Consider the following 14,187-nt stretch of genomic DNA (forward strand, 5'->3'; position numbering starts at 1 on the left):
GCATATATATCTAGGCTTGGACACTTGTTAGCTTATAATATTGACTTGTTGCTTGTAGGTACATATGCCCTTGGCAAGGATCCACGCATCGACCCTTTTTGCGTATGGGGCAATGAGATATTCATGAACAAGCATCAAGTGAGTAAACCTGTAAGGATTATTAGCAAAAAGATACGAATGGTGGCAAGAAAATTATTTGTTTATGCTCTATCCAACACAACAGTGAGCTGTTGGATGGTAACTACAAACTCTGCAGCCTTCTCTTTTTACTGCCCATAATGAGTTGTTAGACAACAATGTCTAAATCCTTTTCCTTCGCAGTGGTTCCCGAAGCAGTTCACTCAAGATTACCTCGCAAAGTACATGATTGGAGGACACGCAATGAAGGTAAAAGTATTTCATCCAGACTACAATGAGCATCGAGAAGTCGTAATGAAGATAGTGAAGGATGGACGGGCAGCCATCACAAGGGGTTGGCCTAGAGTCATGCGCGCATTACGCATGGAGGAGGGCACAATATGGGCATTCTGCTTCACCTTCTCCAGCGACCATAATGTCTTTTGCCTCTCTCTTTACAGTCTTTAGTACAACTATGGTTCATCATTCTTTACTTGGTGCTTCTATAGTTCTTTAGTGTATGTACATGTGCATCGAATTATGCATTCGTGGTTGAACCTATATTTGTAATAAACATGGTTGGATATGAAATAAGTGATTGCCTACATTCAAATTCAAAACATGTGATTTTTAAATTAGGGATTAATTACGGATTACACTAGAGACGGTTTGTGAAAGCGAAACGTCTGCGATGGACGTGGAGATCAGACACGTTTCTAGGATCCACTACGTGTGCGATCAATATCCACAGCACACACGACATCCTCTTGAAAACTGTTTGCGTTAGACCACCTTGCGCAAACGTTTACCACATAAAAACGGTGTGTGATGGACAGCCTTTGCCACACAGTTTCTTCTATGCGCCGTGTGTGATGCATTCAATAACGCAAATGATAAAATTGTTAATATCGTGTGCAATGGCAACGCTACCACACACGATTTAACAGGGAAATTTGTGTGTGATGTACCTGTGAAGGGAAACATTTTCCTTGGAGGGACTATGTGGGATGATCATACGAACAGAAACGTTTAGCGGGGACTGACTATGTGGGATGTACTTATGACCGGAAACGATTTCCCCTGTATAATTGTATTTTTTTTAGCACTACTGTACGTATAACCATATTTCAGCGCTCGCCGGTCACACACGACCTCATTTTGCCGAGCGTGTGTGCCAGGAGGGCATATCCTCGACGGTTTCTGGGTCGTGTGGGAAGGACCCCCTATCACCGTCACTCACTTGGCGACGGTTCCGAACGCCATCGCAGAAAGGGGTTAAAAACCATTTGTATAGCACCGACGCGTACTAGTGGTAGTCCTACCTAGGCTCAGTAGAGAGGCCAGCATGCCGGTCTACATCCTAACCGCGCAGGGTTCTTGGGCCCATCGCACTTTGCACTCCTGCATGTTGTGAGGGAGGCCGGTGTCAGTCATGGCAACCTCCTTATACAAGACAAGTGCTTACGTGGGCCACTCGGGCACGCGCCGCTCCATCGCTGATGCCCGAAGAGCTTTTGGCAGATACATACGATGTAGAGTGCCCATACTTATTCCCGTGTGGTGGTGGTGCGAAAAAGGTCAGAGGCCCACTCGGATCACATATCCAAACCGTTAGTGTCTTGGGAGCGCGCGGTAATGATCAATGATCCATGATATGTGGTGTCGTCGCCCCGTCTCACAGACTTGTAGCAAGGGCTAAGAATGCCCGACCGCGTGAAGAATGCCCGGCCGCGCCACGTGGACAACTCGTGGGTATCCTCCATATCAACCCGACTACACATCAACTCGCGGGTACACTCACGATAAACCCGACTTCACAATTCTCTCGCGGGTACCCATCAGGGCCAACCCGACTTCATTCATGGTTCTGGGGTAAAGTCTGGAGGAAATATGCCCTCGAGGCAATAATAAAGTTGTTATTTATATTTCCTTATATCATGATAAATGTTTACTATTCATGCTAGAATTTTATTAACAGAAAACTTGATACATGTGTGGATACATAGACAAAACACCATGTCCCTAGTAAGCCTCTACTAGACTAGCTCGTTGATCAAAGATGGTTAAGTTTCCTAACCATAGACATGTGTTGTCATTTGATTAACGGGATCACATCATTAGGAGAATGATGTGATGGACAAGACCTGTAACACCCCAGATGTAATTTACCTTATATGTATCCCAACTCTTGCCGTTTCCGGCACTAAGTTATTTCATTTCGTCGTTGTCGGGTTTTTGTCTTCGTGTGTTGTTGTCTTGGCCATGCATCTCATATCGTGTCATCATGTGCATTGCATTTGCATACGTGTTCGTCTCATGCATCCGAGCATTTTCCCCGTTGTCCGTTTTGCATTCCGGTGCTCCTATGTCCTCCGGTGCCCCTTTCTACCTCTTTTCGTGTGTGGGGGTTAAACATTTCCGGATTGGACCGAGACTTGCCATGCAGCCTTGGTTTACCACCGGTAGACCGCCTGTCAAGTTTCGTGCCATTTGGACTTCGTTTGATACTCCAACGGTTAACCGAGGGACCGAAAAGGCCTCGTGTGTGTTGCAGCCCAACACCTCTCCAATTTGGCCCAAACCCCACATAAACCTCTCCTATCGTCTAGAGCGTTCGATCACGATCACGTGGCCGCAAACTGCACTCCATTTGGAGCTTCCTAGCTCCTCCTACCTATAAAAATAGATCCCCTCATGAAATCCCGGGTCTCCTTCCCCCTAACCCTAGCTTTTTCCCCGCAGCGCGCCGGACAACGTCCGGGCGTGCCGGACATCAGCGCCACCGCCTACCGGAAGCTGCCACGTGGCCCGTGCAGGCGCCACTTCGCCGCCTCGCCCGCACCGGCTGTGACGCCCCCGATTCAATCGTACACTAATCATACACGCAAACGTGTACGATCAATATCAGGGACTCACGGAAAGATATCACAACACAACTCTACAAATAAAATAAGTCATACAAGCATCATATTACAAGCCAGGGGCCTCGAGGGCTCGAATACAAGAGCTCGATCATAGACGAGTCAGCGGAAGCAACAATATCTGAGTACAAACATAAGTTAAACAAGTTTGCCTTAAGAAGGCTAGCACAAACTGGGATACAGATCAAAAGAGGCGCAGGCCTCCTGCCTGAGATCCTCCTAAACTACTCCTGGTCGTCGTCAGCGGGCTGCACGTAGTAGTAGGCACCTCCCGAGTAGTAGTAGTAGTAGTAGTAGTCGTCGACGGTGGCGTCTGGCTCCTGGGCTCCAACGTCTAGTCGCGGCAATCGAGTATAGAAAGGGGGAAAAGAGGGAGCAAAGCAACCGTGAGTACTCATCCAAAGTACTCGCAAGCAAGGAGCTACACTACATATGCATGGGTATATGTGTAAAGGGGCCATATCGGTGGACTGAACTACAGAATGCCAGAATAAGAGAGGGATAGCTAATCCTGTCGAAGACTACGCTTCTGGCAGCCTCCGTCTTGCAGCATGTAGAAGAGAATAGACTAAAGTCCTCCAAGTAGCATCTCATAGCATAATCCTACCCGGCGATCCTCTCCTCGTCGCCCTGTTAGAGAGCGATCACCGGTTGTATCTGGCACTTGGAAGGGTGTGTTTTATTAAGTATCCGGTTCTAGTTGTCATAAGGTCAAGGTACAGCTCCAAGTCGTCCTGTTACCGAAGATCATGGCTATTCGAATAGATTAACTTCCCTGCAGGGGTGCACCACATAATCCAACACGCTCGATCCCATTTAGCCGGACACACTTTCCTGGGTCATGCCCGGCCTCAAAAGATCAACACGTCGCAGCCCTACAGCGGCAGCGCCAGCAACAGACAGCGGCAGCGCCGGCAGTACGTCGAGCAAGTTGCAGCAGCAGGTGCAGGCGCGCACGCGCACGCACGCAGGGGCGAGGCAAGGGCGTGATGCAGGGCTTGCGAGCACGCGTGTGGGCGGCTCGGAGTGTGGCCGGGATAGGCAGGGGCGGGCGAGCGCGCGGAGCGAGCTCCGGCCATGGCGGCCGAGCGCGGGGACGGCCTCAACGGCGACAGATCGAAGCAGGGGGAGAGGGGATCCGGGAGAGGAGCTCACAGGGAGCTCGGGGGCGCGATCGAGGAGGCTGGGGGTTGACCGAAGCGGTGGAAATCGACGACGACGGTCGGCGATGTACGTGACGAAGATGACGACGAGGGTGTGTGCACGGGCCACTCTGGCTTGAGCTGGTGCCCGGGACGGACGAAGCTGACAGCGGCGGATCTCCTGGACTCCTTCTCCTGCGACGGCGACGGCGGTGGCCACGGCAACAGTGACGACGAGCACGGTCACCGCACGAGCCTTTGAGCTCGATTTCGAGCAGATGGGGAGGGGGCGCGATGGGGAAACGGGGGAACCGGATGAGAGAGGGCTAGGGTTACGGGAGGACGCCTTATAGGTCGAGGGGAGGCATGGATGGCCGCCACGCATGCCAAGGCACGGCCATAGCCGTGGATGGCTCTCACGCCTCTGTTCAGCGAACAGAGTTTAGAAGGAGAGGGGGAATTGGGCTGGCCTAGCTCCTGTTGCTAAATGGGCCAAAGTGCACAGTGCCATATCCAATCTTCTTATTCTACTACTGTTTTGCATTTCTCCTCTGTTTCTGTTTGAAGTTCGAACTAAATGAATTTTGTTGTAGATGAAATTTGTCACATAAATACTAGGTATTATTTTGAGCATACCCACAATGTTTGGAGGCAACTGGAGTTAAATAAGTAATTGTTTATTCTGAGAAGGTCATTTTATTTGTTGTTGGACATTTATTAATTTGCTTGGAATTTATTTATGAGTCAAAAGGAGTTAGTTTCTACATGATAACTAATCAGAGCGAATTATAGAATAATTTGAACAATTTTGTTTTGTTGTTGGAATAAATATTATTTTTACTTTATTTTAATATTTGGAATTGAATTCGGTTTCGATCATAGTGAGGTTAAGCAAATTAATTACGATGACCAGGCACCATCAGTGTGTGATTACTGTAGCTTGACTACCGGGGTGTTACACCGTCCCGCCTGGCCCGCGCGCGGCCCTCCCGCCGTCGATCGGGCCCGAAGTCGCCGCCCGTGCCTTCCTCGCGTCCGGCCGCCCGAGGCGCCCGCCGCCGCCCTCTCCGCCACTGCGCGCCGCCCCGCAGTCGCCGGCCGCCGTCTCGCCGGCGAGCTTCACCGCCACCGTGTGCCGCCCCGCCGACGCCGTTCTCCGCCGCCGCCGCCGCCATCCTCGCCGTCCGGTCGCCGCCATCCTCGCCGGCCTTCTCCCTCATCCCCGCGACGAACTCCGGCGAACAGACGACCCCGGCGAACCTCGGCATCCGTGCTGCTACAGTGCTCGTGCTACAGTAGATCTCAGATCTGGAGACGGTTGACTTTTATCCCCCGAAACCCTAATTTTCTTGCTATCTTTGACATGCCATAACTCTGCATCCGTAGCTCAGATTCGTGCGTGTAGCATAACAAACTGTTCGTCTCGACGAGTACATCATTTCATCTTACTGCATCATTTTCATTTGAGCTCATCTTGATGCCCGAAATGCTATTGGAAGAGGGCTATGTGGTGAATTTATCAGATCTGTTTCAGCAAATGGCATTTTGTCATTTTTGCCATGATTAATGTGTACATGATATGATCCTGAGCTCTACATGTGTTTTGTTATATGCCATGTCATCTTTACAGAGGTGCTTGCCATGTATTTTTGTGATATTTGTGGTGACTAGCACAAGCTTGCAAATTAGCATAATCGGTAATGCTGATTTCAGGGACTTAGAATTTCACTAAGTCCTTGTCCTGATTTTGTTGTTATGCCATATGTTCATGTTGTTTCCTAGTGATCCGTGCCTCTTTTGAGGATGATCAGTAAGGATGTTTTGTTAATATTGTGGTGCTCTATCCATCCATGTCTTTTTTTGCAATTATGGAGCACCCTAGCTTGAGTCAATCGAGCTCTACTTTTGCTATAAAATGATCCTGGCAGATTGTTGACATGTTTAGCGATTTTGCCGAGGATGTTGCTATTGATCCCTGCATGCTATGTTGTTGTTCTTGCCATGTATAGCTTCTATGCTATGTCTTCTTGATGGGTGTATGCTTAGTTTGTCATGCCATGCTCTGTAGTGAGTGCATCGAGCTCGTAAACATGTCTACTCGTTAACTGTTTTACATGCTCCAGTTTTTCACAAAGTCTGAATCTGTTTATGTTTTTGCCATGTTCACATGATTGTAATTGTATTTTCTGATCCCTTTTGGCTCAAGGTCACTAAGGGACTTTTGTTAAGTGCTTTGAGTAGCTTCATTCCATGCCTTTCTTTGCCATGTTAAGTTCTTGTAGCATGTAGTTTTCATGCTCTAAAGTGTGCTTCCTGATGATAAATTCCAGACTTGTGTTAATTTCACGAAGTCTGAAACCTGTTATCATTTGCTCTTTTGCCATGCTTGTTTGAACCTGTTAATGGATGAATTAGCCATAGCTCAGTGTTCATATTTTGTCACGCTTCATGAGTGGATCCCTGTCATGTATTTTGTTGCCATGTTTGAGTGCTGTAACATATTTACCTTGATGCATTTAGTTGGTCACTTGCTGATTATTGCAGACCGGTGCCATATTTGTTTTGCTTGCCATTTCCAAACCATGCATTCGATTCCGGTGATCTTTATATCGATTTCAACCGAAATCACCTCAACTTTCCAGTGGGACTCTTGGATTTCTAGGTTGAGGCCAGGTTCAATCATTCCTTGTCAAATCTTGCATATGCATCACATACCGCATCCCGCATATCATACCATGTTTGCATCATGTTGTTTCAGCATTGCACGTTGTTGATTGTGTTCTGTTTGCTCGTTGTTCTTGTTTGGGTAGAGCCGGGAGACGAGTTCGTGAACGAGGAGCCCGTTGAGTTTGCTTACGAGGATCAAGTCAACTCTGACAACTTTGCAGGCAAGATGACCATACCCTCGAAATCACTTCTATCTTTGCTTGCTAGATGCTCGCTCTTGTGCTATGCCTATGATACGATACCTACCACTTGCTTATCATGCCTCCCAAATTGCCATGTCAAACCTCTAACCCACCATGTCCTAGCAAACCGTTGTTTGGCTATGTTACTGCTTTGCTCAGCCCCTCTTATAGTGTTGCTAGTTGCAGGTGAAGATTGGAGATCGTTCCTTGTTGGAACATTGTTTATTGTTGGGATATCACCATATTATCTTGTTTATCTTAATGCATCTATATACTTGGTAATGGGTGGAAGGCTCGGCCTTTTGCCTAGTGTTTTTTTCCACTCTTGCCGCCCTAGTTTCCGTCATATCGGTGTTATGTTCCCGGATTTTGCGTTCCTTACACGGTTGGGTTATAATGGGAACCCCTTGACAGTTCGCCTTGAATAAAACTCCTCCAGCAATGCCCAACCTTGGTTTTACCATTTGGCACCTAGCCTCTTTTTCCCTTGGGTTTCCGGAGCCCGAGGGTCATCTTTATTTAACCCCCCCCTGGGCCAGTGCTCCTCTGAGTGTTGGTCCAAATTAGAGCCCTGTGCAGCGCCCTGATGTAGGGTGGAACCCTAGATGGTCGATCTTTCACGAAAGGAGCGGATCCCAACGATGAACACGAGAGAGAAAACGAGGGGAAACACAAGAAAATCACTCAACCAACAAGAACAAGTTACACATGCGCTAGATCCTCGTATACATAGAACGATACACGGTCCACGGACAACTAGGAACGATACAAATGGTAGCCGGTTCTTCTCCGTGAGGAGGTCTTGATGTTCTTCTCCGCGAGGAGGTCTTGAATACGCTTGGGGGATCTTCTCCGGTGGAGGCTCGAATCTCCAAGGAGAAGGTAACCAAGTGGATGAGCAAAGCTCTCACACAAAATATGAGCTAATCCTTTGCTAACCCTAACTACGAGGAGGTGGGGGTCTATATATAGTGCTAGTGTAAGTTGGGGTGAAGGGGTACATGGGCTTTCGGCCCGGATACACTGCGCGTAGGCAGGAGGGGCCGGATGTCCGGGCGACGGGCCGGATGTCCGGGGCTTCATGACGGGCCGGATGTCCGGGCAGGGGCGGCCGGATGTCCGGGCTGGCGTGGATGCGTTCTATGCTCTCTGGATAGGCGGGGCCGGATGTTCGGGCGAAGAGGCCGGATATCCGGGGCTTCGGGAGGAGCCGGATGTACGGGGCATGGGGTCGGATGTCCGGGCTGACGGGGCTCAGCTTCGGGTGCCTTCTGTGATGGGCGCCAGATTTTTGGGGGTCGGGCCGGATGTCCGGGCTGGTCCGGATGTCCGGGCTGGGGCCGGATGTCCGGGGCCTGTAGCAGCTGTCTCTTCTTCCTTCTCCTTCCTTTGCTTCCGCGCACGCTTGGCCTTGGTCCTTGGGCTCTCCATGGTCTCCTCGGGTGTACCCGAGTATGCACAAGGTCCGCGCTTGAAGTAGCATCCATGTCTTACATGCGGAAAGGGAAGATTCGGAAAGGAGCGAGTTCACCTTAGGTCCAATGGCGTAGGCTCGAGTGTACATGGGGATGATCGTCGGATGCTCCGCATCATCTCCCCTCCCTTGGGAAAGATCCGACCTTGGATCGAAATCCTCATCACCATGGAAACGGTTGTCGTTGACGAACTTGTAGTAGGACGAAGTGGAAGACATTGCGCAATCCAAGTACTCCAAGGTGTCTCCGGAGTGGTATACATGCAAAAAGAGCAAACACAAGCGACACTCGGAAATACAATGGTTAGCGCACACAAAGTGTCCATCACGTAGAAATGAGTCCATGAGGCAAGATTGTTCATGACAAAGCACATGAATCTTAGCAAGATGATATGGAATGAGATCTAAAGCATTCATGGGAGCAAAAGCATTCATTGTGCACACAAATGTGTTGTGAATATGATGAATGCAACCACGGTGCAAAAAGATGTCATAGTGAGATGGTTTATCAATAGCATGAATATGGCATTGGATGCTCAATATGATTATGTTATCATGCAATTGATGGTGAGCAATATTATCATGATGTATGAATATGCCATCAAGAAAGATCACAACAAATTTTCTTAAGGAAGTGCACAAGCTCATATATCATGGATGACATGGAAATAGATGCAATAAGACAAGCATAATGTGAGTCAATCCATGCATAGGGTGCAAATTTGTCATGGGTGGTGTTGTACCATAGCTCTATGTCGTGGCACTCCTCAACTTGAAAGTCCATAGGGTCCATCTCCAATGTCGGTCCTCCATCCAATATATGTATCATGTAGACAAGAAGAAGGAAACAACAATGAAAGAATGACCCATCCAATATTCCTATGTGAAGAGGGCTCAAAGGGAATGAGTTCACCTTTATGAGGATGTCCAAAATGTTGGTGTTGCACATCATGTACACCTTCACATAACCAATATGTCTCGTGATTGTACCTCCTTTTGAATCCTTCAAAATGAAAGAACATGACAAACACTCGGAAAAACAAATGAGGTTAGCGCAAATGCGAGACCTATCATTCGAGGAGCGAGATACCCAACAAGTGTTTTCATCATTCTTATCATAAGAAAGGGCAAGGTGTGGTATGGTATGAAAGCATATGATGCAACTACAACCAAAGACAATAGGCTTAAACAAGCAAGCATGCATCACAAGTAATATGTCCAAGTCTCCATGATCAATAAGCATAGCAAGTTGGCACTCAATACAAGGAGATGTGAGAGATGCAACTAATGGACACAAGAGACAATGATCAAGATATATCATGTGAGAGGCATGAGCATATATGTCATCAACCCAAGAAAGCGAGTAAGAATGGAACATGGGTGATGCAACAAAGCAATCAATCATAGTGATCAAGTCAAGCAAGCTAGTAGTGCGAAGATGCAACATACTAGGAGGAATCACGGCAAGCATGTCATGTGTGCAAATAATGGTCATGAATAATGCACATAACATATCGCAAGCATAAAGGCAAGATATGAGCAAAATAGCATCAATAGCATGGGGCACATGATAAACATGGCAATAGCAACAAGGATCTCCACCAAGCATGCCAATAAACATAGAAGTAGTAGAATGGTGAATCACATGTAAGTGCAAGCAAGGGTCACAATTGCATGGCAAAATCATGTAAAGAGGCATAACATGCAAAGTGAACACGATAGAATGGGCATAAGGTGACAAGTGGTAAATAGCCCATAGCCGTGTGAGAGACAAGTAGAAAAGATGCGCTTAGTCGTTGCGCGAAGAGAACGGTGGTAAGGATAGTCCACGGGATCCCGAAGTGTCGTTTCTCTCAAGAGCTCGTTTCGTCAACTCTTGGGATTGAGAGGTTGACGAGTATACGTGAGTACCTACACAAAACAAAGACAAAGGGAAAATTGTGTGTGCGTGGTAGATGTACACATCATGCATCATGATGCGCACGTGCTTGTGTTGGTTAGCACAAAATATCCAATGCTCGAATAAATGTGATGCATGATATAGAAACATGTCATCCATCATGATAGGTTTGTTGTTATGTATAGCATAATGGAGACCCAAATTGTGTAATGCATCACAAGAAATATGTAGAGCATTGTTATTCATGGAATGCATACGGTGCAAGCAATCATGGCAAACATGCAAAGTTTGGAATGCATCAAAATCTCCTAATATGTATGAGGAAGCTATGGGGGTCTCCTCATGAGAATTAATGGAAACATCACATGGAGAATATTTACAACATCCAAAACAATGCATAGTTGGTTCTATGTGATCATGGCATGGCATAGTAGATGAATTGCGCAAATCATGTAAAGGAAGCATGGCAATGTCATCGCAAGAGAAACAAAAGCCAATGACCATCATCTCGTCATCTATGCCATAAGTGCAAATGGGATTTATTGTAACGGGGCATGCATAGTTACTATGTTGAGATTGAAATGATGCAATATGGGATATCTCACTCATAGCATATGACAAGGTTAATGGATTGTCAAACATGATGTGACCAAAAGAATTTTCACATGATATCCTATGGAGCATAGCATCACAACTAGGCAACTCGACATGCTCGTCATCATATTCATCATAAATAGGTAAGTCATGACATGAAGAAGTCGCACTAGCATGAAGCATGGGTATAGGTGTGTCAACATCATGCAAGCAATCATTCGTAAAATAGTCCACTAATGGGACAAGAGAAGCACCATCACCTATGTTACCTTTGGAGCATCGCTCATGTGTTGTAGGTGAGGTGTCGAAGACCAAGTCGTGGTCATCTTCATCTTGATGGAACCATGTAGGGTGTGCATCTTCTTCCACCATGGCCATCGTCATCTCCATTGGAGGTATGGACTCGTCGAGGATAGGCGTGTCATCATGTAGGAGACCTAGCACCAAGGAAGAAAACACACTCGGAGTAGAGGTTAGGTCGTTAGAAATCATAGTGGCCTCACATGCCGTGTCAACTACCTCACTCACTAAGTGTTGTGGCTCACTCACTCCCTCTCGGATGCTCTCACTCATATGGTTGGTGGAGTCACTCAAATGGCTCTCAACCTCACATAGGATGTGTGGCATGCTCTCAAGTGTGGGGCTAGTGGTGGTCACACTCATCCTCTCATAGGAAATGCTCTCAATGTCACGTATGGTGGAGTCACTCATGTCACTCATGTGTTGGTGGCTTTCCTCACATGGCAATTGGGGCATCTCGTCACATGTCGTTGTCGGAGAGATGTTGGTGCAAATGTCTCCATGCGCAATCATGTCATGGTCGTAGCCGTGGATGAAGGCCGAAGATGGCACATCATCACTCTCCTCTAAGACCAAAGATAAGGTCTCATGTGCGGTATCGTAGCTTGACTCGGAGTATGAGTCCAATATGGGCGCCATCTTTATGTTGTTGAAGAGGTTCGTGCTCGTCGCCGTGGTCGAAGGGGATGGCCCTTGCTCGACCTTCTTGTCGCTGTCTTGTTGTTGGAGACCCATATGATGTGGCACCTCATAGCTCGTCTCCATGACCGAAGGGAAATTCCCATGTTCAGCCATCTTCCTTGAGGGGATTCGGAAGATGGAAGTGTTGCCCTCGCTTGTAGGTGGTCGCCTTGTACTTGATGATGTCGATGTAGGCGAACTCACGGGAAGTAGGCGAAGATGCCTTACGTCCAAAGGCAAAGATGCCTTGAGAACACTTGGCAAAGATGCCGAAGTGGTTGGTGTAGCCGTAGCTCCGTCTTGGTGGTGCTCGTCGCGCGGTCTTCTCTTGTGCTCTTGAAGCTTGGCCTTGGCGTGAAGTAGAGCTTGTAGGGACTTGTGCATTTGCGCGTGTTGAGCATCTTCATGATGATGGTGTCGTTGTCGTACTTGAGCTCGTAGATGTCGTTCGTCGTCGTCGTGCACATGATGCTTGGAGGTGACTTGCCCTTCACGACGATGTGGATCACGAACATGATGGTGGTCGCCATGGAGATGTGGACGTGGACGACTTGCGCTTGCATCCTTTTTGCGCTCCGAAGACTTGTGATTGGAATGTCGCTGCCTTGAGGATGATGAAGGGGAAGAACGGTTGATCAACAAGGTCCGAATCTCCTCCATCCTTGCATCTTGCTCCTCCTTTTGTGCGGAAAGCTTGTTGTCGATGTAGTCCTTTTCCTCGCTTCGGAGTGGCGAATGTCAATGGAGAGGTTCTCGATGCGCTCTCGCAATCTTGATTGTGCGCCTTGCATTTGTCGTTGTAGATCGAAGATTGACGCTTTAGTGATGTAATTGTTCATGCCGTCGTTGTTGTGGAAGACCGAAGATGAAATGCCTTGCCTATCCATCACTCCAAGAGAAAAATGTGAGTGGTAGAAAGAGAAGAACGAATACCAAATGTACCTTGACCGAAGTTGAAAGTGGATTAATGATCACTCCAATGTGGACAAGGAAATAGCAAAATTGGTACCAATTCTTGTTGGTTTCTCACACCTACACAAATAAGGCTTATGGTGGAGCTCGGTGAGGATAGTGGCACAAAAATTTGATGCAAAATGTAAGCAAGAGTCAATAATGTTGAAAGAGATTCACAAATTCGCAAGTGAAACAAGTAGACCAATAGCAATGAATGGCACACGGAAACACACACACGGATAGATAGATGGGGTCGTGCAACCAAGGAATGAGCAGAAAATGTGGAGTCCACAGAAAACGCTCGTGTTGCACAACTCAAGAGAGACGCTAGCACGATTGCTCTATAGGCGGATACGACACTTGTGCACAACCTATGATATGCAAAATGGATAAACTTCTATCCCAAGTATGCTATATATGTATGGTTCCCGGTGTTTGATCCAAGATGATCGGATATGACAATCTTATATGCAATGTGGTATGATGCTATGGCACTTGCTTACAAGCTTCTTTGCTCTTCTCTTTTGCTTAAAAGCTTTATTCTCTTTTTTTGTATGGCTACTTTGCGAAATGCACAAACCAAGATAGCTATTGTGTATATGCGGGAACAAACTTGAGGCACAAGGGATGATATGATACCGATATGATATGGTATGTATGCAATGTATGGTGTAGATCACTAATGTGCACAAGTAACGTTGCCGGCAATACTCAAATGGTTAGTCTCGATAGGCAAGTGACGCAAAATGGGCTAGGGGTTATCAATGCAATTTCAAGGGAAAATACAATGGAGGGATACCCCGATACAGAGATGATATGGAGGTTACCGTCCTTGGCGATGATGAGTGGCGGTGATCTTGATGGAGATACCAAGATGATGGAGACTCGTCCCTAAGTATCCGAAACACCTTAGGAAACGGAAAAACCGTGAACTCAAAATCTCAAATGTCAAATGGTGGTAGCGGGATGCGATGGTGGTTGCATAAGCTCAAAGGGATTGCGGAAATGCAATGATGGATTGTGGAGTACGCAATGCGGAAATGGAGGGTAAGGTGGTGTACTATACACGGTGTCGGAGTTGAAAGCACGGTCCCTAAGTAGCCGAAACACCTTACAAGACACAACTCACAACACGAACAAAATCGGGTTAAGTTGGGATGGTGGAAGTGTATGGTGAGCAAGCCTATGCGGAAGT

General features: G+C 47.3%; 1 protein-coding gene across 1 annotated transcript; it reads right to left on the bottom strand.

Moving 5' to 3' along the window:
• Positions 1 to 5,124: 5,124 nt before the first annotated feature.
• LOC147985285 (uncharacterized) lies at positions 5,125 to 12,422 on the bottom strand. The gene is made up of 3 exons (XM_087541499.1): positions 12,019 to 12,422; positions 11,104 to 11,868; positions 5,125 to 5,470 (listed from the first exon to the last, which is right to left on the bottom strand). The coding sequence occupies exons 1-3, from the start codon at positions 12,420 to 12,422 to the stop codon at positions 5,125 to 5,127; spliced, it is 1,515 nt and encodes a 504-aa protein (XP_087397625.1).
• Positions 12,423 to 14,187: the final 1,765 nt, after the last annotated feature.

Source organism: Triticum urartu, chromosome 2A, assembly GCF_056163025.1.
Source record: "Triticum urartu cultivar PI428250 chromosome 2A, HENAU_Tu73, whole genome shotgun sequence".
Classification (NCBI taxonomy): Eukaryota; Viridiplantae; Streptophyta; class Magnoliopsida; order Poales; family Poaceae; genus Triticum; species Triticum urartu.